This window comes from Myotis daubentonii, chromosome 9 (genome assembly GCF_963259705.1).
Source record: "Myotis daubentonii chromosome 9, mMyoDau2.1, whole genome shotgun sequence".
NCBI classification, from domain to species: Eukaryota; Metazoa; Chordata; class Mammalia; order Chiroptera; family Vespertilionidae; genus Myotis; species Myotis daubentonii.
Window position 1 is genome coordinate 70,021,170 of NC_081848.1, and position 27,937 is coordinate 70,049,106.

The 27,937-nt window shown below is 51.3% G+C and overlaps 1 protein-coding gene and 1 long non-coding RNA gene across 4 annotated transcripts; one reads left to right on the plus strand and one right to left on the minus strand.

Moving 5' to 3' along the window:
• Positions 1-1,300: 1,300 nt before the first annotated feature.
• Positions 1,301-27,867, minus strand: CRY2 (cryptochrome circadian regulator 2). Of its 3 annotated transcripts, XM_059709568.1 has the most exons (12): positions 27,617-27,865; positions 17,914-18,022; positions 15,460-15,602; positions 13,512-13,696; positions 12,611-12,699; positions 11,310-11,450; positions 9,846-10,157; positions 9,463-9,614; positions 9,141-9,343; positions 8,762-8,854; positions 7,468-7,609; positions 1,301-4,995 (listed from the first exon to the last, which is right to left on the minus strand). In XM_059709568.1, exons 1-11 carry the CDS (start codon positions 27,829-27,831, stop codon positions 7,470-7,472), a joined length of 1,782 nt encoding a protein of 593 aa, XP_059565551.1. In that variant the 5' UTR covers positions 27,832-27,865; the 3' UTR covers positions 1,301-4,995; positions 7,468-7,469. The 3 variants fall into 3 exon arrangements, with proteins under 3 accessions (XP_059565551.1, XP_059565553.1, XP_059565552.1); XM_059709570.1 differs by lacking the exon at positions 17,914-18,022 and having other exon boundaries at positions 27,617-27,751; XM_059709569.1 differs by lacking the exons at positions 15,460-15,602; positions 17,914-18,022 and having other exon boundaries at positions 27,617-27,867.
• LOC132241229 (uncharacterized) lies at positions 20,900-24,080 on the plus strand. The gene is made up of 2 exons (XR_009454466.1): positions 20,900-21,313; positions 23,709-24,080. It is a non-coding gene; the product is annotated as an uncharacterized LOC132241229 (long non-coding RNA).
• Positions 27,868-27,937: the final 70 nt, after the last annotated feature.

Sequence of the window (27,937 nt, forward strand, 5' to 3'; positions counted from 1 at the left end):
GGCTCAGGCGGGGGTCTCGTGCGCCCCGCCCCGCCCCGCCCCGCCCCGCCCACTCGCGCTCTCCGAGGTGCTGAAGCCGTGGCCCGCGCGGCCCCCAGGGCTTGGCCTACTTTCACCCTAAATCACACACGGACTTCTCCGTCTCCTGCCCGGTCCGCAAAGCGCCCCTTCTCCCCTGCCTTTTCGGGCTCTGCTAGTGGGAGCGGGTGGGCCTAGCGTCCAGGTATCAGGTAACGAATTTCGGGACCAGGGACCCAGGGCCCGACTTGGTCCCCTGCAGCAGCCAAAGAAGGCGGACTGGAAAGGCGGCAAGTGGAAGAAGACAAAGGTGAGGTGTCCGAAGCGCGCTCCTAGAACACACAGGTTTGGAGTCTGGACCCCCAAGTGGACAGGTGATGTGGTCTTGCATTAGTGACTAAACAATCCTAAGGTTTGCTTTTCTCATCTGGGAATGGGAACAATAACGGCTCCTCACGTGGTTGTTCTGGGGTTGAAATGTAATATTAATGTATTGTAAGGGGTTCAGGTCACACCCCATCCTGTCCCCTTACCTGAAGGAGGCCCTCCTAAGGACTCTACCTAGAGGGTCTTCTCTCTAAAGATTGACCCAAGCCCCATTTCAGCCCCAAACGCTACTAATGGTGAACTAAACCCTTCCTCGCGGCTTCTGCCTCAGCTTCTCTTTTTCCATGTCAGGACGTTCCCAGATTTTCCCCCTTTTCTCAACATCTCAACTGCAGCTCCTGCAGAGCATCCCTCTTTTGTACCCACAGACACCCTATAGCTGGCTTCTCATATTCTTTTTTTATTTTTTTAATATATATTTTATTGATTTTTTACAGAGAGGAAGGGAGATAGAGTTAGAAACATCGATGAGAGAGAAACATCGATCAGCTGCCTCCTGCACACCCCCTATTGGGGATGTGCCCACAACCCAGGCACATGCCCCTGACCGGAATCGAACCTGGGACCTTTCAGTCCACAGGCTGACGCTCCATCCACTGAGCCAAACCGGTTTCGGCAACTTTTTAAAAAATATATTTTTATTTCAGAGAGGATGGGAGAGGGAGAGAGAAACATCAATGATGAGGGAGAATCATTGATCAGCTGCCTCCTGCACACCCCCAAGTAGGGATCGAACCAGCAACATAGGCATGTGACTGGTAATCAAACTGTGACTTCTGGTTCATAGGTCAATGTCAACCATTGACAGCCAGGCATGGCTTCTCACACTCTAAGACTCTGGGCCTTTCCTTCTACCCCCTCCCCAACCCCAGTTACCTTCTTGTGATTCTTTTGGTGTTTTTTGTTGTTGCTCCTTCCAGCACCTCTATCCATATCAGGTTTAGGCTGTGATTTGTTTCTTCCTGGTCTTCTCTCCCTTAAGGCTAGTTCTGCAAGTTCTGTCACAGAGCATGGATTGCTGGACATGCAGGCTGCTGGCCGAGGCCAGGGCCCCAGCTTTGGTGAGTCATAGAGCTGCTAGCCAAACCTCACTGGCTTCTCTGGCCACTCCAGACAACCAGACAGGTCCTGTCCTTCACCCCTCCCTGAAGAAGGGGCGGAGCAAACTGTTTCACAGCTTGTGGAACCCTATTTACAAACCTGGACTGCCAACTGGTTAATCACCCCCTTTTCCTTCAATGTAGCACCCAGAAAAGAGCTGCAGGCACCAGGCCTTCAGCAAACAACCCCCAGCTCCAGCCCCAAGAACAGATACCCTATACATGGCGCCAAAGGCCTTGGTTTCCCTGCCCCAGGCCCAGAGGAATGGCCATTTTACCTTTCCTGCTATCGTGGCCCAGACTCCTTTCACTGCCCAAACAGTTACCACCTACTGCTATGGTGCCTGGCTTTTCCTCCCAGGAAAGCAATCTTACCATCACAGCTAATGATTGTTCCTTAGAGTGTGTGTCTGTCTCAAATAGGGGGCATCTCAGGTTAAGTGTGTGTGTGTGTGTGTGTGTGTGTGTGTGTGTATGGGAAAACTCCATCTTCCAAAACATTTTTCTCAGGAACAAAGGTATCCCTTGTTCTTGGCTCCCGAGGCTAAGCCAGGGCCACTTTACATAGAAGCCAGGAGAAGGGAAAAGGGAAGGGGCCACCGGGGGCTTCAAAGCAGAGCCAAGAATGAAACAAGTCCCAGGGTCAAGTCCCTCCCTTTCCCTTCTCACTCCCTGCAGGGCAGCTTGTGATACGCTTGGTCCTTGCCTGAGCCCCTTCCCACAGGAAGCTGGCGTGTGGGCTAATGCTCTCACTTCCACTGGTCACAGGAAAGCCCATGAACACTGCACAGAGAGGGCCACTCTGGTCAGATGGCATGAGACAATCAGCATCCAGGCCCTGGTCTTGGCTGTGGGCAGATCTCGGCCACCTAACCAAAGCTAGAGGGCGTGCATCCCTTCTGCACCACACAGCTTTGGCTTAAGAGGTGGAGATGAGGTAAAGGATGGACAAGGGCCTGACTGATCCCCAGCTTGGGGGGTTTAAGCAGACCAAAGGCTGGGCCAATGCAGAGAGCACTCAGGAACCTCATCCTGGGCCTAGAGTGCTCCGTACCATCCTGGCTGATGGACCCCCAACACTGACAAAGATCTGGTGCTCCAATTGCTCACCTAGGAGTCTCCCCCTTCCTCTCTCTCCCCAACCACACCTCCCAGGAGCGGTGAGAGGCTCCTGGTTCCAGCAGAACCAAGATGGTCTGGCTTAAGGCTTCGCTCAGGCTCAGCCTTACTCTCCGTCCTCGGACCTCCCACAAGATTGACGACAGCACAGCTTTGCTCAGACAGGATCAGACGTTTATGAAACAGGTGAATGTTCACAAACTGTGGGAGAAACACTTTCCCAGCAACAGAAAATCTCTATATAAAGTGCATTTAGCCTGTGACCATCTCTTCCCCTGCTGGCCCTTGGATCAGGATTTGGGGCAACGCTCTGCAACAGCCCCCAGGGACACCTGGGCCCGGAGAGGGGAGCACAAAGCCATCACGGAACTCCAGGCCCCTGGATGCACCCTTTCCTCACCTCACTCTGCCCAGCTCCTGGAGTAGACCACTCTATTCCACTGGGAATGGGCCAGCATACCAGGGAGGATGAAGTAGGGGTATGTGGTCTGGCCAACTTATACCTTAGGGAAGAGAGCCATCATGATATAGGCGGGAGAGGGGGCTCATCCTGATATGTGAAGGTGCTGCTAAATAAATATGACCTGGCCCTAAGCCCTCTGGCCTTCTCAGTTTTTCAGACCAGCCATTCCAGGCTTGCTCTGGTCCCCTTCTGGCAACAGTCCCCAGTTCTCTTTCCTCCTGGCTGGGGCTTAGGGAAAGGTTTCAGATACACACCGTCACCTGTGCCCTGCTCCCCCACAGGATACGGGACAGTTCTAGGGAGGGTGACATACATACAACAGTTGGACTCTAGAGGCAGCTCTGTGGCTGAGCGAATCTCAGGAAGAAGCCTGTCAGTGTGCTGGGCAGCTAACGGGGATGGGCCTGAGCCCAGGGACTGGTCCCAGGACAGAGGACAGTGAGGGACAGGGCTGGGGCCCAGGGAGTTAACAGCTAGGAGGCTGGGAAAGGTCACAGGGAGGTAGAGGAGAAGGCCCAGAGGCCAGCTTAATGTTACATGTAAAGACAAAAATCCAGAGGAATTAGCCTCTCAGCTATGAGTGCACGCGTGCGCGTGCGCGCGCACACACACACGCGCGCACACACGCGCACACACACGCACACACGCGCACACACACGCGCACACACTCATACTTTGTGGCTCAAGTACAGGCCACAGGGTGGAAAGAAGACTTGCTGCAGCTGACCAGTCCTTCTTTCCATTATTTTTCTCAAGACAGGCCTTCGACAGTGGGAGGTTGAGGTGGGAGGCACAGGCCACTCCTGGAATGTAAGGACTTTGTTTCTCTGGGTCAAGCCTCCCGCCTGCTGCTTCTGGTGTGTTGGATTGGTTGCTGGGTGGGCTCTCTACTTAGACCTTAACCAATTGTGCCTGGCAGTCCCCACCCGAGTCCATCTGCCTGGGTCCTTGGCCCCCAGCTCCCGGCAGGGCTAACATGGCAGCTTGGAAGCTGATCAGTCCTGGGCAGGCTGTGGAAGACTGCAGAGCAGACTAGAATGGCTCCCCTGGATAGGTGTCAGCTGGCCTCAATGGCAGCATTGTGGTTCCTGGAGTGTGGCCAGAGGAGCTAGGAAGCTGGCCTCCTCCTGGTGGAGGCCCTGGGTCTCCATGGTCAGCTCTGAGGCTGGCTCTCAGCTTCTAGAGAAGGAGCAGTGAGAGCTGGGATACTATTTCTAACCTTAGGTTGGGAGCCCAAGGTGGATGCACGTCCTAGGCTCCGTCTACAGTACCGGCCGTGCACACAGGTACTGGCGTACGCACTTCTGTACGACGGAAAGTTTACAGATCTGCCCACAGCCTTGTGCTCTGTCCTAGATGCCTGAGGAAGGGTCTGGGGGACCCAGTGACAGGGAATTTTTAAAAAAGAAAGAAACCAAGCTAGGGGACTGTGTCCAGGGTCGGGAGGAGCTCAGCAGGGCTCTGGCCGCCTCTAGAATCCCACGCTCTGGATAAGAGCCAGAAATGTTGCCCTCCTGCTTCTCAGTCTGATGTGAGGAGGGAGGAAGGAAGGGCTGGGGGAGGGGCAGATGCTGGAGTCACAGCTATGGCCCTACTCTTCTGTTTAGACAAGGCAGCTGGCTCGCAGGGACAGGTGGTGGCTGAAAATCACAGCCCTGACCTCTAACCTGGTGTCTGAAGACTGAGGTGAAGCTGTTACAGGTACCTCTCCAGCCCAGGCAGTGTTCAGAATCACAAGAGTGTAAACAGAGGCATGCACACGCAAATAGGCACACACTCCTTCCTCTGCACGCGCGCACACACACACGTTCGCTTGATCTGTCGATCAGCTTTTCTGCCGGTTGCTCTCTGCTGCCGTGGTGGCTGTTCGGGCACCCAGGCTTTGCTCACGGAGCCACAGCGCTGCAGCTGAAAGAGAAAAACAAGTGTTAAAAGGAACATTCAGGAGGCTGCTCAGTTGCCAGGGACACAAGCTCCTCTGTCTGCTGCTCTGGGGATGCTCAGACTGAGAACTGGGATGAGTGAACCACATGGGCCACAGAGCCCAGGGACAAGGTTGTTGCTGGGATGCCACTGGGTGCCTGAACACTTCCCCTCTGAGGAGGAGGAGGAGGAGGAAGAGGAGATGGAGGAGGAGAAGGCCATGTGAGGGTCCTATGAGGCCTTTGGGATACTGCTCAGATATGACAAGGGCAGTTTCTGGATCAAGGCAGAAGTGGCTGCTGCCAGAAATGGAGAGTCAGAAAAAAATGGCTCGAAGAGAAATCAGCTGGTGACAGTAATTTTGAAGATGAAGGCAATGGCTGTGTTTAGGAATTTCCACATAGAGGTAACAGAACCCTGGTACTGTGCTAGGTTGAGGGGAGAAGAGAGGAGACACAAGGACTAGGCTGATGGACAACCTCCTGGACTATGAGGCAAGAAACAGGCACTGACCTCTGCATCCCCGCAGTGTCACTGGGAACTACTGCTACAGCCTCTCAGCTGGCTCGCTCCCGCCCCCATTTCCTCTGTGGGTCCCAGCCCAATGCCTGGTCCATCTTCCAAAAATGCCAGCTTTATCATTTCACTCTCCTGTTCCAAAAGCCTTTAGCTCCCAGAGAGTAAACCAAGAAATCACCCGCCTGACATTTAAGACACTCCATGATCTGATCCACCTATTACCTTATGTTCTTTTGAAATAATGATAACAATATCTATCATCATTATCATCCTCCTCATCATCATCATCATCATTGCTACCATTTCCTATGCAACACGTGTGTCTTATGTAACACTCCTGGCTGTGCACACTTCCTGGCTAAGAGAACCCAATTTTTGTTCAGTGGGTCATGGGCGTGGGCCTGGCAAAGACATGGATCATGGTTGGCCTACGTCAGTGAGTCTCAAAGTTCAGTCCAGAACAGCATCATCAACTGCTGGGAACTTGTCAGAAATGCAAATTCTAAGGTCCCGCCCCAAACCTACTGAATCAGAAACTCTGTGGTGGGGCCCAGCAATCTGTGGCTTAACACATTCTCCAGAGGATTCCATTGCTCACTCAAGTTGAAAAGCCAATGGTCTAAACTAATCTGGACAAAAGCAGGATTGGGGTGACTTTTTTACTTAGTTCTGGCTCTTGAGACCAATGTGAAACGCCGGGGAGGGTATTCTGAGAAAGCTTCTATTTTCTTGATAAAATGAAGAGAGGCATCCACACTATATCACATTTATATGTCTTATGCTCCCCTTTCTCACACACCCGTTGGCAACAATTTCATGCTGAATTTCAGGCTTACTGAGCAACCTTGATCTACACATTTAACCTCTCTGTTCTTTGGTCTTCTCACCTAAAAGTCGGAATATTAGCCTGGCAAGTTTCAGATTTGTAAAATGGGATGAACTTTGCTTAGTATCACAGGGCTAAGAGATAACTGAGAGAGCGGTATCTAAGGCTGCTGGTGCTCCTTAGAACAAGATAGCAAAAATCTGTCCACCAGCAACGAGCCTGGTGGGGCAAAGAGCACAAACATCAAACACTTGCTGTCTCACCGCATTCACGCCTGGATGCTCAAACCAGCAGGCCCTGCCCAGCCCTGAAGCAGAGGGGTTTGGGAATAAGAATCAATGGGCTCCATGGAGCCAATCACCCTCCGATCTCATGGTGCATAAGGAACAGCCTGAGATGATGACTCAAAGAGGACAATAACTTACATTTCTCCAAGAAAGGCACAAAAGGCTCTTCCTGCTCTAGGGAAGGAGGAAGCAGGTTTGCTTTTAAAAAAAACAGCTTTCAGGAGGTTTCCAAGAAAGATGAATGGTAACAGGAAAGCACAGAGCCAATGCCGTGAGAAAAGTGAGAATGGAGGAGTGGCTGTCAGAGGCACAGAAGAGTGGAGCTGGGGCACTAGTCCTTGGGGTGGCGGGTGGGGGGGGCCCAGGCTGGGCGAGCCTCTCTTCTGAAGGCCAGTGCTGCCCTCCCCTGGCCTGCCTACAGAACGCAGCCTATGGGGTGATGGCAGAGGGGCCTGGAGCATCCTCAGACCCTGCCACAGGGCCAGTTCTCCCACAGCTTCACATCCGGGTCTCTGCTTTCTTTTTGTTAGATTTGACTCACTTTGAAAAGTAGAAAGAGCCCCTCCTCCCCAATTTTCCCCCCTTAGCTGGCAAAGAAAGAGCTTTACTTTAAAATTTCCTTTTACATTTTAGAAGGTATAGAAGTCAGAATGGTAGAATTTTTTTATCTGAAATCCTTAAAAATCATGCAGCTCCCTCCCACCAACTTTTAATCTAGTTTGCTGGGTTTCAGCCTTCAGTTAGAAGGGAAGTCGTTTTCCACACCTGCCCCCACCTCTCTCCCACCTTCCCTCTTGGAGCTGAACGTCAGTAGCTGCCACTCACTCTCAGACATCCCTGCTCGTCAGCCCCGCGGCGGGCAACTCCGCCACCCTGGCCCGCTTGCTGAGTTCTTCACCAGGCGGCTCCTCAGCTGCTTCCAGTTTGCGCTTGGGGGATGCTGGGCCACGGGGTAGTGGTTTGGGGCCTGTGGGGAAGCAGGTCAAAGTGTCACACAGGCTGTGTGTAGAGCCAAGATGACCTGAAACCGTGTAGTGATAGCTCTTTAGGGGCAGGAGCCTGTCACCAATGCAATGCGGCTCCTCAGGCCTAACCCCTGACCTTCCTTTCAGCAATGACCTCGCCTGGAAAGGTTCAAGGAGAGCACAACCAGGCCCGCTGGCAGCAGAGCCAGCTTTTGGGCCCCAAACCTCCGGGCTCCAGGCCTGATTTGGCCTGTCTGCTGTCCTTGCTCTGAAGGTGAGGAATTCCCTCTGCGACCCTGGATGTGCCTCCTGAAGCAGGAATGAGCAGTGTCCTGGCCCAGCCTTGCTGAGCAAACTAGAAAAGGCCCTGAAGTTCTTGCCAATCTCACCTCATGGACCTTCACCCCAGAGCCCAGGGAGGAAGATAAGAATGCGGCAAGTCTGTCTACTTCTCTCCTTTCCTGGCACCACTGGGCCATGCTGCCAGCGCCTGCCGTCTAGCCTCCCTGTACTCGCTCCTGCCCATACTGTCCCGCCATAGAGCAGGCAGAATGCGCTTTGTAAAACATAAATCAGATCACACCCCACCCTGCTGACCATCTGTCAGTGCCTTCTCAGTGTGTTGATGACAGAATCCGAATGCCCCTCGTGGACACCAAGCCTACACAATGCTGCTCCTGCTACATCTCGTCCTCCTCTCTCTCATTCCATCTCCTCACTGAGGACATGCCAGCCGCACTGGCCTCCCTACCTTTGTTTCTTGAATGGACTAAGCTTGTTCCTATCTTGTTCCTACTTCTTGCTTTTCCCTTTTCTGGGAATGCTCTTCTCTGTTTTTGGAAAAGCTGGCCCTGCTCACTACTTGATCCCTATTCAGAAATGTGCTCCCTAATTACTCCGCTCTAAGCTAACCCGCAGTAACCCCCCTGCCCCAGCCTCTCTCCTATCAGGTCACTCAATTTCCTTTTCCCAGAAGCACCGATATCTGAGATGATCTGCATGGCCCTTTACTCTGTCTGCCCCAAGGGCACTAGAAGCTCCACTGGGGCACCGATTCGTTTTGGCTTTTGTCATCAGCCCTCAGTGACGGAGCTGGCGGTGGTCCTGAGTGCCCTCGGGATGGGCAAGACCGCAACAGGCCAGCTGCTACTCACCTGCACTGCTCATGCTCCCGGTCTGGCTCAAGCTGGGCTCTGCCACTGGGTTGCTGAGGTCTTCCATGCAGGACGGGACAGATGCCAGCAGACCTGGGAGAGGCAGGGGAGCCATCAAAATACACTCTCACAGGACTGCAGAGAGCTGCAGGGGTGAAAACAAGGTGGGGGGTTCTGGGCCATGACACTGAGGTTCCATCTCTCCCCTGACTACTCAGAGGCCTGATCCAGCCCAGGTGCAGTCAATGTAACAGCCTGGAAGACAGCACTCAGTCTCCCTGGACAAGTATCTGGAAATCCCTCCCTTGGCCCCCAGCCTACAGGTGCTGCCTTTCCTTTCAGTGACCCGGGGGCTGGCAGGGGAGTAGGGGCTCCTTACAGAGTCCCCGGTAGCGAGACAGCTGCTGGTAAATCTGCTTCATTCGCTCAATGTTGAGCCGGCTGGTCTCGGCATGGTTGACGATGGGCCGTGGGTAGTCCACACCGATGATGCACTTGGCTGCCTTCTGAATTGACTCTGGGGCATTCCAGGGCTCATAGATATATCGAGAGGGGAACCCCTTCAATTTGGGCAGGTATCTCCTGAAACACACACACCAGATAACCCATCAGAACACCAGACCCTCCGTCCAAGGGTCAAGGGTATCCCATCCTAGGAGGCCACAGTGGCCAGTGGCCAGAGAGCTGGTCTACGTCCTCACCTGATGTAGTCGCCACTGGGGTCCGTGCGGCGGCCGAAGCCCACAGGGCAGTAGCAGTGGAAGAACTGCTGGAAGAAGGCGCTGCAGGACAGCCACATCCAGCTGCCCGCGTTCACGCTGAAGTCTGCGTCCAGGAGCAGCTCGTCAAACACCTAGATGGGCGGGTGGGACTTCAGCCGACCTGAGTACCAACTTCCACGGTTCACCCCAAGCCACCACATGCCCCGTGGAGAAGAGCCAAAGCCCTTCTGCTGGACAGCCCCATCTAGGCCCTCTGTGCCTGCCAGGAGGACTTGGAGGGGATATCCTGGCCCAGGGATCCCACCCCATCCCCCAGCCCAGAGGGGGCTGCCCTTGGCCGGGCCCCACGGAAAGGCACTCACCCGGACCCCGCTCTCCCAGCTGACCCAGAGGTCCCCGCGGGTGAGGAAGCAGGCCACGGCGTGCCGGGCCAGGTGGTGGATCCAGCCCTCCTGCCTCAGTTGGGTCATGATGGCGTCAATCCAAGGGAAGCCTGTCTTGCCCTCGGCCCACTTGGCCAGGGCCTCAGGGTTGCGGTCCCAGGGGATCTGGATGCAGATGGGGTTCCCCTCCATGCGGTCAAACCTGGGGTTGTTGGTGGCTGCCGTGTAGAAAAACTCTCGCCACAGGAGTTGCCCGAACAGGGAGAGGGGGGGTGAGCTGTTCCGCTTCACCTGGGGTGGGAGGAGCCGGGGACATAAATGCTTGCCCAGCTCTCATCACGTGTCCCCAGACCTCTCCCACAAAGGAATTTGGAGCTACCATGAACCCGGTTGCTCCAAACTCCCTAGACATGTGAGGGACTATCCCCTCCCAAGCATGTCAACCAGCGGGCCTCGAGTTTGACATGCTTGTGATGCACACAGTGTGCCCACAGGCTTAACCCAGGCCCGGCTGTGCTCTGCTCTGAGCAATGAGAATGGCTGCGTAGAGGTGGGCAGTGGAAAAGGATATCGCTGCCGAACTCCACACTGGGAACCAAACTCCCCAAACTGGCTCGTAATCCTCATCCTCAGGGGCCCCTGTGTGGCTCTGCTTTCTAGAATGTCAAAGGGACTTTCTCATCACCACATATAAAAGCTGCTCAGTCTAGATTTTGGTTACATAAGTTATATATAATAGCCTGGATCTGGGGCAATGAGGAAATTAGATCAGACCTCCAAGCAAATCATGATTTTCATAAAATCAGAAGATTACCCACTAAACCATCAAAGCCGCCCTGTGCCACGGAATCCTGCTATTGGCCAGGACAGGGCAATGTGAAACAGCGCAGATGCTGAACAGTTGTTGTGCTGCCCACTCTCTGTCTGGGGGCACTACCACAGGATCTGCCTACGGTCTGTATGGCACAACCTGCACGCAGCCCTCCAAGCCATCTCATCACTGACGGGCAGCAGCCACTCCTCAGCTTCCCCTGTTGATGCTCTGGACACAAGCCCAAGAGGGCCACTGTGCTCTTCAGCTGAGGATGGGCTCCAGCCTCGCCCTCCTGCCTCTCCCCCTGCCCCCTGCTCGCCCCCATCCACCTGCTGCCAGCAGATCTGCCACCTCTACGGACACACTGAGGCTGGCTTTCTGCCTGTCCTGTTCTGCCTGGTAGCCTGATTTTATGTGGATCAGCAGTTTGGGTTGTGCTCGGCTCCGCAGGTTCTTGAATGCCGACTCTTCCCTACCTTCTCTGACACGATGCTCACGTAAGCACCTCCAGGATCCACAACCCAGTCCCCACCCCCAGGACCAGGCCTGGGGTGACTGAATGGCCTGGAAGGCCCTGATCCAAGCGGCTGCAACTTGGAGTGGACGGGCTGCCCTCACTGAGTGCTCACCTTTTTATACAGGTCCCACAGGCGGTAGTAGAAGAGGCGGCAGGAGAGGCAGCCAAAGCGCAGGTAGGGGCTGAGGCCTGTGGGGCTGGCCAGCAGGGAGTTGGCGTTCATTCGGGGTCTCTCATAGTTGGCAACCCAGGCCTGCATCGAAAGAGAAGGAGAAGAAAGGAAAGGCCTGATGCTACAGAGGGAAAAATTGAGGCACTAGGTGGTTAAGGTCACAGCACAGAAAGCCAGGAGCCAGGACTTGAACACTGCACACATTTCACCCCTTCATGATAGAATTTTCGATGGGACCACCATTAGGCCAATGAATGAGGCCCAAGTTCTTGTCCTGACTCTGCTATTTAACTTGTGGGATGATGGTGAACAAGTTTCATTCCTCAGCTACATATCTATTAAATGAGAACACATTTCCCACCTCCTGAGGATTAAATAAGATGACAGACATGAAAGAATTCTGTAGGCACAGAATGGTCTGTGATTAGAAGAAAGGAAAAGAGGCTTCCACTTTACAGAAAAAAATGAGCCCACTCATGTCATAGGGCTGCTGAGGTTGTGGCTGCATTGCGGCTACCCAGGGACCAAGTCTATACAGGAGCTGCAGGGAGCAGGAAACGAGGAGCTGACTGCTCTGTCATGAGCACCCTGGTGCCAAGGTGGTGGGGGCCAGGTGCCAACGTTAAGGAGTGCCTCTGGGACCTTGGCCCCTCTCCTTCCCCTTGCCAATTCTCACTGCACTGGGAGGTGCGCCTCTGTTCTCTGTGTCCAAGCAAATAGAAATCCATGCCTTGAAGAGGACGCAGCAAGTGGTGGGGGGCACATACACATAAAATAATTAATCTCATGGACTTTCCTGATCCAATACCCTTAGGAAGGAGAACATGTCCACAGATGAAAGAAAGCAATCTAACAAAAGTTTTAGAATCACACAGAACGAGATCTTACTCTACCACTTACTATGTGACCTTAGGCAAGTTTCATAATCTCTCTAAGCCTTAATTTCCTAATCTACAAAATAGAGAGCTGAATACCTACCTCATAGGGCTGTTGAAAGATTAAAGGAGATAATGCAAGCAGGTACTTAACCCAGATGTGCTCAGCCTGGTGCCCAGCAGGTGGTACGCACCCACTTAATGGCAGCTGCTGTTATTGCTGTCCTTGCTATGGCCAGCAGAAAGACTTTTTATTTTTCAACCACTTTGAGCTAAGAGGCACCAAGAGACATGAACCTACCCCATACTCCCCACTGCATGGGTGCCAGCATCTGAAGCTCTGGGTCTCAGAAATGGGGACCATACCTTCCGTTCCAAGTGCTTGTCCAGGCGGGCCAGAGCTTCCGTCTCTCCTCCTTGCCAAACAGCTGGGCCAAGTCCTTCGGTGGGGAACCCTACAAGGGGAGGAGCAGGTCACAGGAGTGGAGGTCAGCCTTGCCAGTGTTAGCTCAGCAGGTCTTGGCACATTGGTCTGCTCTTTGAGTTTTGCAAGAACTGAACTGTGGGTTCTTGATGCTACTGGGGCTGAGGTATTTCTTAATGTTCCAGTGCTTTCTAGGTCATCCTGGTTCTCTTCCCACTGTGACTCTTCCCTCTCCTCTCCCTTGCCTTCCCTTCCCAGCTACCCTTCCTCCCAGGCAGATGAGATAATCCTGGACTACTCGCCCTTTCAGGTTCACTGACAACAACTGCAGTATTCAGGTGAGAAAGCTAACTTTGTTCAGATAAAAAGAAAAGGGGGGGGGGCGGGGGGTTGGGGAGGAAGAGAAAAGGGAGAAAGGGTATTGTAGTCAGTAACCGGAGAGACTGGGAGACCCTCCCCTTCAACAGAAGCAATCTTAGCTATCTTGGTATTGAAAGCCCACTGATGCCAGTACCAGACTGTGCCTACATCATTTGAGAGGGAAAAGTACAAAATACAGAAGCATGAACAAGAAACATTAGATTATTTATGAGTGGGAGGAAAAAAAAGAAGAAAAAAAAGATTACTTATGAGTACTAACAGAAAAAAGACCAGAAGGACATATTCCAAAATTAACAGTGGTTATCTCTGAGTGATGGGAAATAGTGATTGATATCTCCATTTTCATTTCTCTCTATTTTCTAAATTGTCTATAATAACATGCATTACTTTGACAAAGAAAGAAAACACCAATAGGTATTTTACAAAAAAGGAGGTGCTGGCCTACGAGGCAGAAGCACGCACCCAGCTCCTCCAGGGAGGGCACGCCGTAGGCTTCGTCATGGTTCTCCTGGATCTCGGCCGGGCAGCTCTCCATCTGATGTCTGGTCACGGAGGCCACAGGTTTCCTGGGCAGCTCCATGCGGCTGATGATGGCCTGAAAGCGCTTGTAGGTAAGTGGTGGCTTCTGTCCGTTTAGCTCGATGATCCTGGGAATCCCAAAGCACACTTAGCGTCACTCACAAGGCCTTTCATTTCAGGTCCCTCCCCCCTCCCCCCAGAAGAAGAGCCCAGCCCTAGCACGTTTGGCTCAGTGGATAGAGCGTCGGCCTATGGACTGAAAGGTCCCGGGTTTGACTCCAGTCAAGGGCACATGCCCGGGTTGCGGGCTCCATCCCCAGTAGGGGGTGTGCAGGAGGCAGTTGATCAATGATTCTCTCTCATCGTTGATGTTTCTCTCTCTCTCCCTCTCCCTCTCTGAAATCAATAAAAATATATTTAAAAAAAAAAAATTAGAGCCCAGGCTTCAAAGGCTTGGAGGGTGCCTTTCCCTATCTGCTCATAGCTAGCCCTAAGTAGGAAGGAGAGGCAAGGGCAGCTACGCCTCCATTTTACCGAGAGGGACATGAAGCCCAGGGAGCTGGAGCAGGTGCCTCAGGTAATGGAGCAAGGCAGGGCCACGCTGGGACTCGATCCCCGGTCCCCTGGTTGACTCAGTCCCCACTAGCCTTCGGGATACTCGGCCTGGCGGTCCCAGCCAGGGGAATCCCCGTGGACCTTCTCTCTCTCTCTCTCCCCCCGCAGAGTAAGCCTTTGATAAGGGCTGCAAATGTGTTCCTTTGTGGGACAATCATTTCCTTGTTGGCCCGAATTTTCTAGAACAAAGAGGTGCAGAACAGCCTCCCCTCCCTAAACCGGAGACTGGGGCTGGGGTTATTAATAGCACAGCTAATACTTAAAGGGTATTTTGCAGTTTACAAAGTATTTTTTCACGAACAAGAGAAACATAGCTGTACTCAGGTAATAAGAAAAGATATAGGAGAGTGGAGAATTGGGGCTGTTTATATAAAGATGAATTGGGATGGGTTAGAGCCAGATTCCCGGGGCTACTGTTGGCCAAGAAGCAGCTTACGCAAACCGCCTGGCTGGGTGAGTTCATTTCTCAGTGCGGCTCTCTCTCCTCCTCTAGTGGAGATATGAGGCTGGCTGCAGGCCCTGCAGTACCTCCCCACTCCTCCACACGTGGCAGGAGGAGGAGTTCCACACCCTGAGAGCTCAGCTCACGTGCAGAGCTGTGTGACCCACCTCCTGGCAGCTATCCACTGGGCGGGGGAGAGGGAGGTGGGGAGAAGCAGTGGCTGCCGGATTGGCAGCAACAGCAACAGCAGCAGCAGGAGGGTGACAACTCTGCCAGGGCAGGGGAGGAAAGGGTTTCCTCCTCGAATCTCTGAAAGCACAGAGGCCTGTCCCCAGGGAAGGAGGCCACTCTAGTTATCAGCTCCCTGCAGGGATCTCTAAATGCCTGACCTGGAAAACCAGATAGTCGGGGGAGCCCAGGGAACTTGTACTGGGTACAGAAACTGGACCTCTAAGAACAGAGATCCTATGGGAGGGGTAACATTTAGGGTCCACTGAGGGTAGAGGGCAGCCTTTGAGGAGCAGGACTGGAGTGGGAATATGAGGAGTGGATGGGACTGGAGCATCTTAGGAGCAGGTCTGTGAAGACCTTCAGTGGGGATCCTCACCACTCCATCTCTTGGGCCTAAAGAGCCTCTTTGCATCCAAGTCAGGTAAAGCTCTTTGTGACCTGTTCTACGAACCCAACTCTCGTCCATTTTCCTCCAGCTTCTAGAAAACTCCATACGTCATGTGTTAGGTGGCTCTATTGCTACACTGCCCTGAGTTCTGCTCAGCAAGGGCATAAATCACCAACTCCCACAATTGGTAACCTGGCCCTGGGCCTATCTCTTACCTGTCCAGGTCATAGAGAGTATGAGAGTTCTCAGTCACCACCTCCACACCAGCCTCCTTGGCCATCTTCATGATGGCGGCATCCCGCTCTTTCCCAAAGGGCTCAGAGTCATATTCAAAGGTCAAGCGGGTCACCCCCCATTCCTGTGGAGAGAGAATCTGTTACACGAAACACTGTGTGGGGAGGAGGGGGAAGCTGGGTACTGGGTGCTGGGTGCTCAGCTCCGTCCTGGGAAGGAACAGAGCAAGTCTGGAGACCTGTCAGAAGGGGCTGCAGAACACACTAGGGACAGCGACTGGAACTGGGAAGTAAACCACCTGAGGTTCACCAGGTGTGAGGACAGGCCTTTGAGGCGAGGCTCAGGGCACAGCACCATCGGAGCCTGAGGCTAGTGGTCTCTGCGGAGTCAGGAGAGGTGGGTAGCCCTGTGCACTTGCTGTGTCCTGGCGGTAGGAGAATGCAGCAGGAGGCTAGAAATGCACTGCTTTCAGGGGAGCCCTGCCCCAGCAAGAGGCACTGACTCACTGGTGGAGACAGTGGAGGACGGGATTGCCTCCTCCCTCCCGCTCGGCAGGCCTTTCCCAGAGCTCCTCCCAGCCCTGCAAACTTCTGGCCTAGTTTTCTTGGCAGACCTGTACTATGTGTAGTGTCCTAATGGTTTCCACAGCAACACTCCTGAGGCCAGCAGCAAACAGCTAATAAACTCCAGCTCTCAGAGTCTGGAAGGAGGAACAAGCCTTAGTCCAGAGGTCACAGAAATCAAACCAGACAGGCCACATGTTAAAAAAGAAGGGAATTCTTTTCTAAGTATTTACTTTTTTCTGATAGAAATTTCTAGATTTTCTAGCAATGTTGAAAGAAAGCTGGCCCTATGAAAGGTTGTACAGATAACCCACAGAGCATGCAACTAGCGAAAAGAAAACCATATTCTAAGCAAAGTCTCTGGTGATGGTGTATTACAACTGTCAGCCCCTTGGGGCAAACGTCCTGCCATGCGCAACATGCCAACAGTAGCCCCGGGAATCTGGCCTGGTCCTGACTCGGTCCTGCCTGGGGTGTGGGCCCAGCAGGGCCCAAGGGTAACAGCACTAAACATCTATGAAGCCCTTACTATGAGCCAAGGACCAGGCTTAGCAGCTCATACAGGTTACATTGTTAAATACTCATTACCTTGTGGATAACATTAAAGTCCTATTAGATGACACCTTCTCCAAGAAGCCTTCCTTGACTTTCTCCTTCAATACGATTCTGCACCTTGCCCTTTTCCATCACAGCGTTTATTAGATGGCAGTGAGGTTGCCCATTACCTGTCTGTTTACCCCATTAGAGTGTGAATTCTCAGAGCAAAAACCATGCTGTCTCATTCATCATTATACTAGTGCCTAGTATGGGGCATAGTACATGGTAGAAGCTCAATCAATATACTTTGAATGACTGATCTGTGTCTCTGGGCTGTACTAGGTTGGCCTTGGCGGTGCTGGGAGAGATGAGTGGCAAACGTTTAATGGTGTGGATGTTAAGAACACAACTTAGAGTCACAGAGCCTGGACTCGAATGCTAGACCACCACTTCCTAGCTTCATGACCGTGAAGTTTCCTCAGGGAAACTATAGGAGGGATTCCCTCTTAGGGCTGCTGTGAAAAATAAGGGAATTAACATATGGAAAGCACTTACGTAAAACAGTGCCTGACTCATAGTCAGCCCTGAAGGAAAGGTGGCTATTACCAGCACCACGTGCTTTATATATGCGCATTTGTGGGGAGGTGCAGGGAGGTGAAGTGAATGATGAAGTGTTTACTGAGCTGCCAAACCTTTCCTCCTGTCTTATCCCCCAGAAAGAATAGGGAAGGAAGTTGGGTGGAGAGGGGCCTAAAAACAATGTGGGTGCTGAGGATGAGAGGACCCTAGAGCCCTCTGTCATGAGTACTTTTGCCTCTGTCTGGACTTTAAAATGAGCTTTATAAAGGGACTGGGGGAGAGGGGGAAGTGGGCTGGCTACTGATACAGCAAACAGGCCTGTGTGGTGCCCACATGAAGATGTGATCAGCCGCTCACCCCAGGGGAAGCAGGGAAGCTCCCTCAGAAAGGCTGACTCTGTTCCCTATTAGCAGAGCAAAGAAAGACAGGAAACGCTCCCTCTGAACAGGAAACCTCGCCCTCAGACTCCTGGCGTGGGGAGAGCCCTAATAAATCTTGCAGACTTGAGCCAAGGAAACATCCAGGGAAGCATCGGGGGTGGAATAACTTGCCACATCCCCATGTCTGGACTGAGCTGGGAACTTTCCAGCAAGACACTGGTTACAGTGAATTTTTTCCTTAACACAGTTTCATTCTGTCGGCAACTGACCAGCCCTGACTGTTTCCATTTCCTTGGTCACAATATCATCTCATTTAGTTTGGGGGAAACCCAGGGAGCGGACTCTCCCTGTCTTCTCTCAGACTCTGCACACTTACCTTGAACAGCCTTGGGAACACGTCCGCTGGCTGTCCCCGGACTACAAACAGGCGGGAGTTCAGTTTCCTTAAACTTGTGTCCAAATCTTCCAGCGACTGAAGTAGGAACCTGCAGAGCCCACAGAGGCCTTGTTAGTGGTGACATCATAAGGAGTGGCTCTTTCTCCTAACCAAGCAGGGAGACGCTGGCCCACTGTTTATGCCAAACAAGTAGCATCATTGGTACCAGGACGCAGAGGCCTAGGGCCTAGGTCAGCAGCGATATGGTCGGAGACCAATGAGATCCTGGTTTTGCCACTTCCAAGCCGCATGACTTTAGGCAGCTCCTTAACCTCTTTAGCTCGTTTTCTAACCTGCAGTGTGCAGTTGATGTTAGTGCCTATCTAACATCAACTATAGAATTGCTAAGAAATGAAAATCAACTAATGCATGAAAACATACAGGACAGTGCCTGGCATAAAGAAAACCTGGGTTAAATGTGAGCTGCTTCTGCTCTTGTTTCTCTGTGATCAGAAATAAGTCACTTCTTTCCTCTCAGCCTCCGGCCCTGTGTGTAAATATACACTCATCACAGGGCTATGAGAATCAAAAGGGAGAACAGATGAGAAAACCATCAGAAAAACAAGTGCAATAGTGTGGTAGGGAAGGCTGAGGTCCTATTAGCAGAGTCGCATTAGCTCTGAAAAATCCTACCTACCCGGGTCCAACAGCTGCCCTGCCTTCTGAGATCATGCTTTGGGCTGCGTGCATGTCTACTGCCACAGCCCCACAGCCTGGGCGGGGTCCCCACTTCCCAGGGTTTTGTTTGGCAGGTGGTTCACTCTCCAGGGCTCTGGCCACCAGGTTCTCATCCAGAGGGAGAAGGCCTTAGAAGGCACCTCGCATGCTTTCGGGGATGGAGATTGGGTTGGGGTAGGGAACTCCAGATACTCAAGTGACCTAGCCCGAGATCTGGATCATCAAGGGAAAGGGAAAGAAAATTAGCATTTGTTCATGCTTTCAAGATTGTTTTATTATTTACTTTTATTAAAAATGTATTTATTGTTGTTAATCCTCGCCCGGGGATATTTTTTTCATTGATTTATTTTTATTTTTTTTTAGGGAGAGTGGGAGAGAGGGAAAGACAGAGTGAAACATCAATGAGAGAGAAACACATCACTGGTTGCCTCCTGTATGTGCCCAGACCAGGGTCTGAGCTGGGGTGGAGCCTGCAACCAAGGTACATGCCCTTGACTGGAATGGAATCTAACCTGGGACCCTCTGGCCCACAGACCAAACCAGCTAGGGCTGAAGTTCTTTTATATGACCACAAAAATTTACTAGCTGTACAGCTAGGCAGAATCACCTTCCTGAGAAATTCCATCAGTACATTTTATAATATGTGTTTCACTTTTAAATAAAATGAAATTAACATTTTAAACAGATAGCTATTCATATAGTTCAAAGTTCAAGGCACAAAACGGTACAAAGTAAAAAGTTCCTCCCCCGGAGTCCCTAGGAATGTAATTCCCTCCCCAAAGGTGACCAACGTTATCAATGTTGTTATATGACTGCTTTGCATTGTCAGTGTGTTTTCTTTTTAGTTCCCTCAACACATTTTGAAGGGAAATATTATCCTCACTTTACAGATGAGGAAAATGAGACACAGAGAGGGTAATTACTAGTAATTTGCTTAAGATCACAATTATTAAGTGACAAAGCTGGAATTGGAGACTACCAAACTGTTTTCTTCTCTGTCCGCCATTTCTAAGGCTTCTTAGTGGCACAAACACTGCTCCAGGGCCTGAGATCCTGCAGGCCCTCATGTGTTTGGAGTCCCTCTCTCTGACAAACACAAACTTGACTACGGGCATTCTACTGACATTCTGATCTTCCTCCGGGACTAAGCCCTGACAGGTCAGACTCCTGCTGTCTACCCCTTAGCATCTCCCACCCATCTCTGACAACAAGGGGAATCGCCAGATTTTATTTTGAGCACAGCAAAGCCCTGTGCCTCTGGGCCAGCACATCACATGCCCTAACTACAAACACGGCGATTGCTCCCAGGCTGCCAACTAGAACCCGCCCCCCGCTGCTGCCTCTGATGTCAGCAAGCAACACTCCCACAGTGTGAATGCCACAGGCCCACATTCCAGCAGGAGCTGAGTCCAAAGCATCAGACAGAGAGCGCGCAGAGACGCTCCAAGGCAGTGATGGCGAACCTATGACACGTGTGTCAGAGGTGACACGCGAACTCATTTTTTTTGGTTGATTTTTCTTTGTTAAATGGCATTGAAATATATAAAATAAATATCAAAAATATAAGTCTTTGTTTTACTATGGTTGCAAAGATCAAAAAATTTCTATATGTGACACGGCACCAGAGTTAAGTTAGGGTTTTTCAAAATGCTGACACACCGAGCACAAAAGGTTCGCCATCACTGCTCCAAGGGGTTGCGATGGGAGACTGGCTGAATGGTGTGTATGCAAACCAAAAGTCTGCCTCTGTGAATTTCTGTTTTTGAAAAGCTGACACCCTCAGAAAGGAAAGCTGAGAGACGAGTGACGCACTTGCATTGGCCTCCTCCCAAACCTCACCGCTCCTCTCAGGAGGAAAATAAGAAAACCATGTACACAGCCTCATGCCACCTGAAACCTGGGCCCTGCCACACAGAAAGCCGAGAGATAACTGGTGACAAATTACATAATTACACAACCCCAGGACAGCCTGTCCTCCACCTGGCTCCCAGGAATGTCCTTGCCGTGTGCTTTGGGGGCCTCTTCCTTCACAGTGCACCAGGTTGCATAGGACTTCCACTTGCAGCTGTAAATAAGGCTGACATGCACAGTTGAAAGCTATCTTCTAGCGCCTTCTATAGAACTTTATTTCTAAACTTCATGTACTAAAAGAAGAGATTCCTTGCAATATCTCTTAAGTATAGATAACCCCATGAGAATCCTTTTCATCTTTGACAAGAGATATGTATAGCTGAGGCAAGGAGCTGAAGGCCCAACTCTGCCAATAATGATAATAATAGCAACAATGAACATTTAAGGAGCATTTACAATAAATGAAGCACTATTCTACTTGTTTGACATACATTGCCTCATTTTACAGATGAGGAAACAGGCACCAAAGAGATTAGGTAATTTGCCCAACTCACACCTAAATAAATGGCCAGAAGTCAAACCCAGGCAGTGTGTGTCAGCATCTACCTTCTTAACCACCAGGCCCCGCTGCCTCTTGCCAGGACTCACTGCCTGAGCACTGACGCTACGCTGCCCAGGACCTTTGCTCCCAGACCCTTGCTCCTCTGAGGATCAACATGGTGACCTACCCAGAAGCTTGGCGAAATGCAGACTCTCGAAAGCTCCATCCCAGACCTCCAGGATCAGATTCTGCATTGTAGCAAGATCCCTGGTAAATCCTTTGCATGTGAGTCTCAGAAGCACTGTTCCAGAAAACAGAACCTTACTCCTGGCTCTGTTTATAAGTTGACTTTCTTCTCTTTGAGATCCTGGTTTCTGCCTCTGCTGTGGCATTCTAGAAATATTATTACTTTCAACTCCCTCTCTCACCAAGCCCTGCAGGGCTCCTCCAGGAAGGGAGGCTCAGGATGGCCCCCCCAGAAGGCAACAGGCCTCTAGGAGCCCCGGCCTTCAGGCAGCCAGAGAAAGAGAAAGCGCAGCTATAGCACCCCCTTCGAGGCTTGCCAAGTGACAGCTTTGCATAACACCAAAGGAGCCCAGAGCAGTGATGCTGCTGGACAAATGCTCATTGGGGCAGGTGTGGGCACAGAAGCTTGGGCCTTTTGTGCTCCCGTAGAGTCCTTCTCTCCACCTGGCCAGTTTCTCTTTATTTCAATGAGGGGGTGCTCTAAAGAAAACTGGCCTGGGCTGTGGAGATGGCTGCCGGGAGCCGGTCCATCCTTGCTGTTTCAAGGGACCTGGCATATATGGCATACGGTTCTTAATATGTTTGCTCACCTTCTTGGTGCTGTGTTTTAACCAAGGTCACCTCTCCGAGAAAGGTTGAATCCCCAGGTAGGGATTTTCCCCTGAAGTTAGGGAGGGAATAAAACCCCTCAACTAAGTGCCAGGCAGGTAATTAATCACTTTAACTATGAACAATCATGCTTAAGCTACATAATCTTTACTCCCTGGAATGGAGATAAGAAACACCCTAACCTTTGTAATAGAGATTGTTAGGATTGAATCAACTGGTATAAATACAGATGTAACTAGACAGCAAGACACAGAACTCAGGAGACAGAACTTAGAAGAGAGCCAAGAAGACAGGACCTACACAGAACCTACAGACAGAAGAACTTCGCTGGAGAAAACATGGCAAAAGATCCTGGACTGAACCTGACTACAGAAATTCGCAAGAGAACCTGACTAGAACCTGGTGACTGAGCCTGGCTGGAAAGCCTGGACGGAGCCTGGCTGGAGAGCCTAGCGAGGGAACATGGCCACAGAACTTCCCTGGAGATCCAAAGCAGAACCTCTCTGGAGATACAGACCAGAACTTGGCTAGAGATCCTGGCTAGGCTGCTGATCAACTGAATGCTGTCTCCGTGTCATTCCTTCTTCGCCGACTCCGTCTACGCCTTTGGGAACCCCTGGACCTGCTGGGGTTGAACCCCAGCAGATGGCAGTGCTTGGGCTGGTAGCTCACCCTTGGCAACTCCGAGCTGAGCTCACATGGCCAAAATTCAGGGCACACGGTTCTGTGTGAGCAGTTAAAGCTCACCCTTCAGATCAGACAACATGTGCAACTGAATTACATTACATAAATGCTCTGGAGCCAGGGGCAGACAGCACTGGAGAAAACCAAATTGGCATTTCCAAGAATACAGAGAGGACCCTGTAATTCATGACTCCATGGGGCTAGCCCTTTAGATAAGGCAGGCAGATCCTTGGGCTGACAATGAGACAAGCAGATATTTAAGGAAGGCCTTCCTAGAGACGGCAGATTCTGTGCTGAGGAGTATTTTATTTGTTAATAGGAGGAGAGAGGATGATAGTGAATTCTTTTTTTGGTCCAGGTCATCCTTGATCAAGTTTCTCTGCTTTCAAGCCAGGGTTATCTAACTACGATGATATCACAGGCTCACTCAACCTGTATACAGAGAACATTAATAGACATTAATTTCTCCTAAGTAAGAGAAGGTCTTAACCCCATAGAAAGGATAACACAAACTCACAACCCATATCACGGATTGATCCCTAAGTATCACTCAGGTAAAAATACATTTATTCTTTCCTAATTTCAAAGAGAAAGATGAAGATGAATCCTTTCATCTCTTTTGGGCAAATGAAAACATTTCCTCAGCAGCAGAACCTTAAAGTGACATGCTCAGTACCAGTGCAAATGGCTCAGAGAAAAACAAATTTTCCCAGCCACGGACTATGGCTCCCACTCCCCTGCTTGCTGACTGAATTCTAGGGAGGAACCACCCACGTCGCTGACAGCCCAGCAGCATTAGGCCCAGTGCTGGGAAGAGAGACACATTGTTCTCACCGGCATTCTTGGGAATTTGCAGTTTACATCATTTATTAATTCTGAGCCATGTGGGCTGACACTTTATTTCTACCAACTCCCTCTACCCCAGAAGCTCCTGAATGCAGGTACAGCACGGAGCCAGGGAGAAAATGACTTAAATAAAAAGTGAGGTGAATTGTTGCCAGCACCTATCTAAGTTGCATTAGCGAGAGAAAAGGTATCTACAAGGGCCTATTTTGAGTACCTATTTTTAACTCTAGAAGCTGCTCACACCCCATCTTTTTTTCCCTTTCTTTTGTTCTCACTGCAGTACCTCCTTCCAGATGCATGGCAAAGGGCTGCCATGGTTGGGTGATTCAGTTGGTCTGAGCATCATCCTGGACACCGAACTGTTTTGGGTTCAATCTCCGGCCGGGGCACGTAAAGGGAGCAACTAATAGATGTTTCTTTCCCCTCTCTCTCTGTCTCTTTCCCTTTTCATCTCTCTCTAAAATCAATAAACATACCCTCAGGTGAGGATTAAAATATAAAAAGGCTATAAAGGACTTAGCCAACTAGTCCTCCACAAAAGAAAGTCCTGAGACACATACAGCTACAATTAGCTCATAAACTTCCCACTACCACCAAGGCAAGGAGTATGCTGGTCCTTTCCCTATACTAATAAATATACATATTTCTTGATTGCCTGTCTCGGTCTTCTTTTACCTTAGAAAGTGCCATTCATGGTTATCTTAATCTGATTCATTTGCCCCAACATGCTGTGAGGCAGGCAGGGTAGAGGGTGCAGGAGGACAATAGAGATCACAGATTGTGCCCACCCCCCCTAGCAGATGGTCCAGGGCCCACCCTTTCTACGGAGGCTTCTCAGAGGCAGCAGCTGAAGTGTCTGCAGAGCTAGGACGTCACGCTGCAGCACAGTTCTCCCAGACTACTCCCAGATCCAGAAACAGCCACCGGAAGAGTCACACACTGCAGCTATGCAGAGGTACTGCTGGCTCCATCACTCCCCCAACCCCCAACCATGTGCATAAAGCAGTCTGCAGCTCTGCCCTCCATCTCATTATGGGAGCAGAGAGTGTGGTTAGGTGGGGGAAGTAGGAGTGTTTCCAGGCCCAGGAGCAGTTACCAATTCGACTTGTTTTGTATTATTTCACCTGTTTCTTCTGAATGCCAAAACTAAAGCCTTCCTGCCAATGCACTGAGACATTTACCAAGCTGTCAGGTGCACGTTTGTGGTTCTCTAGTCCAGTGCTTCTCAGGCCTTGCCCCACAGGAGAGCCTTAAAAACCCTAGTGCCCAGGCCATCACCTAGAACCGTGGTCGGCAAACTGTGGCTTGCCAGCCACATGCGGCTCTTTGGCCCCTTCAGTGTGGCTCTTCCCAAGCCTTAGGAGTACCCTAATTAAGTTAATAGCAATGTACCTACCTATATAGTTTAAGTTTAAAAAAATTTGGCTCTCAAAAGAAATTTCAATCGTTGTACTGTTGATATTTGGCTCTGTTGACTAATGAGTTTGCCGACCACTGGCTTAGAACAGTTAAGTCGGAGCTGGGGGAAGAAGGAGCCAGGCATCTTTTAAGGATCCTCCAGTATTCCCATGTGCAGCAAGACTGAGAACCACTGCGCTAGTTCAGCCCCTATTTTTATTTATTTCATGACATTTAGTCCTACTAAATTACGGTTGTTTACTTGTCTTCCTCCATTAAAATGTCGGCTCCGGACTCTGGACACCACAATGCTTGTTCCCTGCTGTGTCCTAGTAGCATCTAGAGCAGTGTCTGGTGCTCATTAATTGCTCAAATAACATCTGCATTGCTGCTCAGCCTCTGACTTCAGGACTGGACTCGGGCATCAGCTGCTATACCCTTTTCTCTTTTCAGCGGCTGGAAAGCACAACCACAAAAGGGTGACCCACAAAAATCCATAAATACCTTATTCCTAGCAAATCTGAATTTAATGAACAAGTTTTTGTTGTTGATTTTTTTAAAAAAAGTACTTTTATTGGTTTCAGAGAGGAAGAGAGAAACACCAATGCCGAGAGAGAATCATTGATTGGTTGACTGGTTGCCTCCTGCACCCAGGCATGTGTCCTTGACCAGAATTGAACCCAGGACCCTTCAGTCCACAGGCTAACGCTCTATCCACACAGCTAGGGGCTGTTGTTGATTTTTAACCTCCACTACCACAAAGGAGCAGGCAGTCCTATGCAATGTCCCCCACAACCCAATAAAAGAAGAAACTGCTTTGTGACAATGTAACAAGCAGGTAGCCTTATTCTATTGACTCTGCTCTGGCTGGCACACTGCCACAAGAAGGCAGGCAAAGTCTGAGGCTTGGTTTAATGGCCATGGTAGGGATGGCCATTTGAGGATGTTTGTCAAACCCAAGCTCCTATCTATGGAAACTGGAGCAGAGGCAGAGCAATAAAGCAGGTGAAAATGGTGTGGGCAGGCTCTCCACGGGACTAATTTTAGTCATTCCCTCTACATAAATGGGAGAAGGGGGCATTTCATAGACCCACCGCGAGGAGCACTTACTCCCTTGGAAGGGCACACACCCTGGGAGGAAAGAATGGTGTGCTGAGAGCCACTGTATCCTGGGAATAACCCTGCCTATCAGTGCACCAGGGCCACCAGCAAACATCCCCCCGAACAACGCAAACAAACCAGATGACTTTAAAGAGAGACTGGTACGGTGTCTCAACACTCCTTGGTTTTCAACACTGGTTACAGGGAAAATACATCTGCCTCACTTACTCCTTTCCCATGATTCTGCGGAGTCATCAAAGAGGGCCTTTGATATCAGCTTTGCTGCTCCCTAATCTTAGCAACCAGTTGTTAAAAAGCTAATTCATAGTGGCTTAACTGTCCTTGAAAATCAATCTAATAAGGAGAGGCAGGAGAAAGTGATACTTTGTTTGGTTCCTTCTTCTTCTTCTTTTTTTTTAATCCTCACCCAAGGATATTTTTCCCATTAATTTCTAGAGAGAGTGCAAGGAAGGAGGGGGGAAGCGGAGGAGGAAAGAGGGGAGGGGAGGGAGGAAGAGAGGGAGAGGGACAGAGAGAGAGAGAAACATCGATGTGTCACACATCAATTGCTTGCCCCCTCTGCACGCGCCCCTACCTGGGCTTGGGAACCTGCAACCGAAGGTCATTTGTGCCCTTGACCAGGAATCGAACCTGAGACCCTTTGGTCGGAGGGCCGAAGCTCTAACTACTGAGCAACCGGCCAGGACTGGTTCCGGTTCCTTTTTTTCCCTTTTCTTTTCTTCTAGCAACCTCCTACTGCTCTCAAGCTCAGGACACACTGTGCCTCTAACTGAGCATGCCCTTGAGTTGTTTATAATAAAGGGGAGACCGGCACTGGCCCTATTTAATGCTAAGCCAGAGTCTCTAGACCAGTGGTTCTCAACCTTGGCTGCACATTAGAATCACCTGGGAATCTTTTTAAAATCCTGATTTCTGGGCCTCCTCCTCCGGAAATTCTGTTTCTTTGTTATGGGTTGGGGCCACAACATTAGTAACAAAGAAACAGAATTTCCGGAGGAGGAGGCCCAGAAATCAGGATTTTAAAAAGATTCCCAGGTGATTCTAATGTGCAGCCAAGGTTGAGAACCACTGCTCTAGACACCTTCAGCGGCAGGACAGTCTTGGGGGAAGGAAGCCAGGATGGTGAAAGGACAGATTCAAACAATCCAGAGGCTTGGAAATGACCGCCAGGAGTTCAGCAATGGGCTCTCTACTTGAAGAATGCAATCGTCTTTGTGCCATAGATTCAGAGACCCGACCCAGCCCTCACCCCGTAATCCATAGCTCCTTTCCTCCCCTCCCTGGGCACGAAGAGCCCCGTGCCCCTCACTGGCTACAGGACCTTGGGCAGGTAACTCCGTGTCTCTGAGGCTTAAGGTCTCATCTGCACAACGGGGATCATGACCCCTGCCCCGCAGGAATGTCTGCGGCCCAGAGAGGATGACACAGTGCGGAAGCACTTGTCGGAGGTCCAGCCCTGGGCCGCCCGGGCCATCGGTGCGATGACCAACTGCTTCCCGGTCCCGGGTTCTTCTCTGGAGACCGGCTCCACCTCCCGGCCCCACCTCCCCCAGGTGGCGTCTCCCGGCCGGCCGTGGGAACTGGCGGGCAGAACCTCTCCCTCCTGGGGATCCCCAGAGGCTAGGTTGCGTCCCTCCGAGCCCGCGACCCCACCCCGGGCCCCCTCACCTCCATCTATTGATCCCGACCGAGGAGGAGGCCGCGAACCAAGGGTCGAGGATGTAAACGCAGCGCACACAGCGCGCCCCGCGCACTGCCGCCAGCAGCGCCGGGTTGTCGTGAAGCCGAAGCCCCTTGCGGAACCAATGCACTGAGGAGGCGCCATCTGTGCCGGCCGCCGGGGCTGGGGCCGCCGCTGCTGCCGTCACCGCATTCGCCGCCATCGCCGCCCTGACTGCACCGGCCACTGCCTCTCCGCCCGGGTCAGAGCTATGGGCCACGCCCCCACCCGCCCAGTGACCTATGACGCCGCCGCTCCTCTCTGTGTCC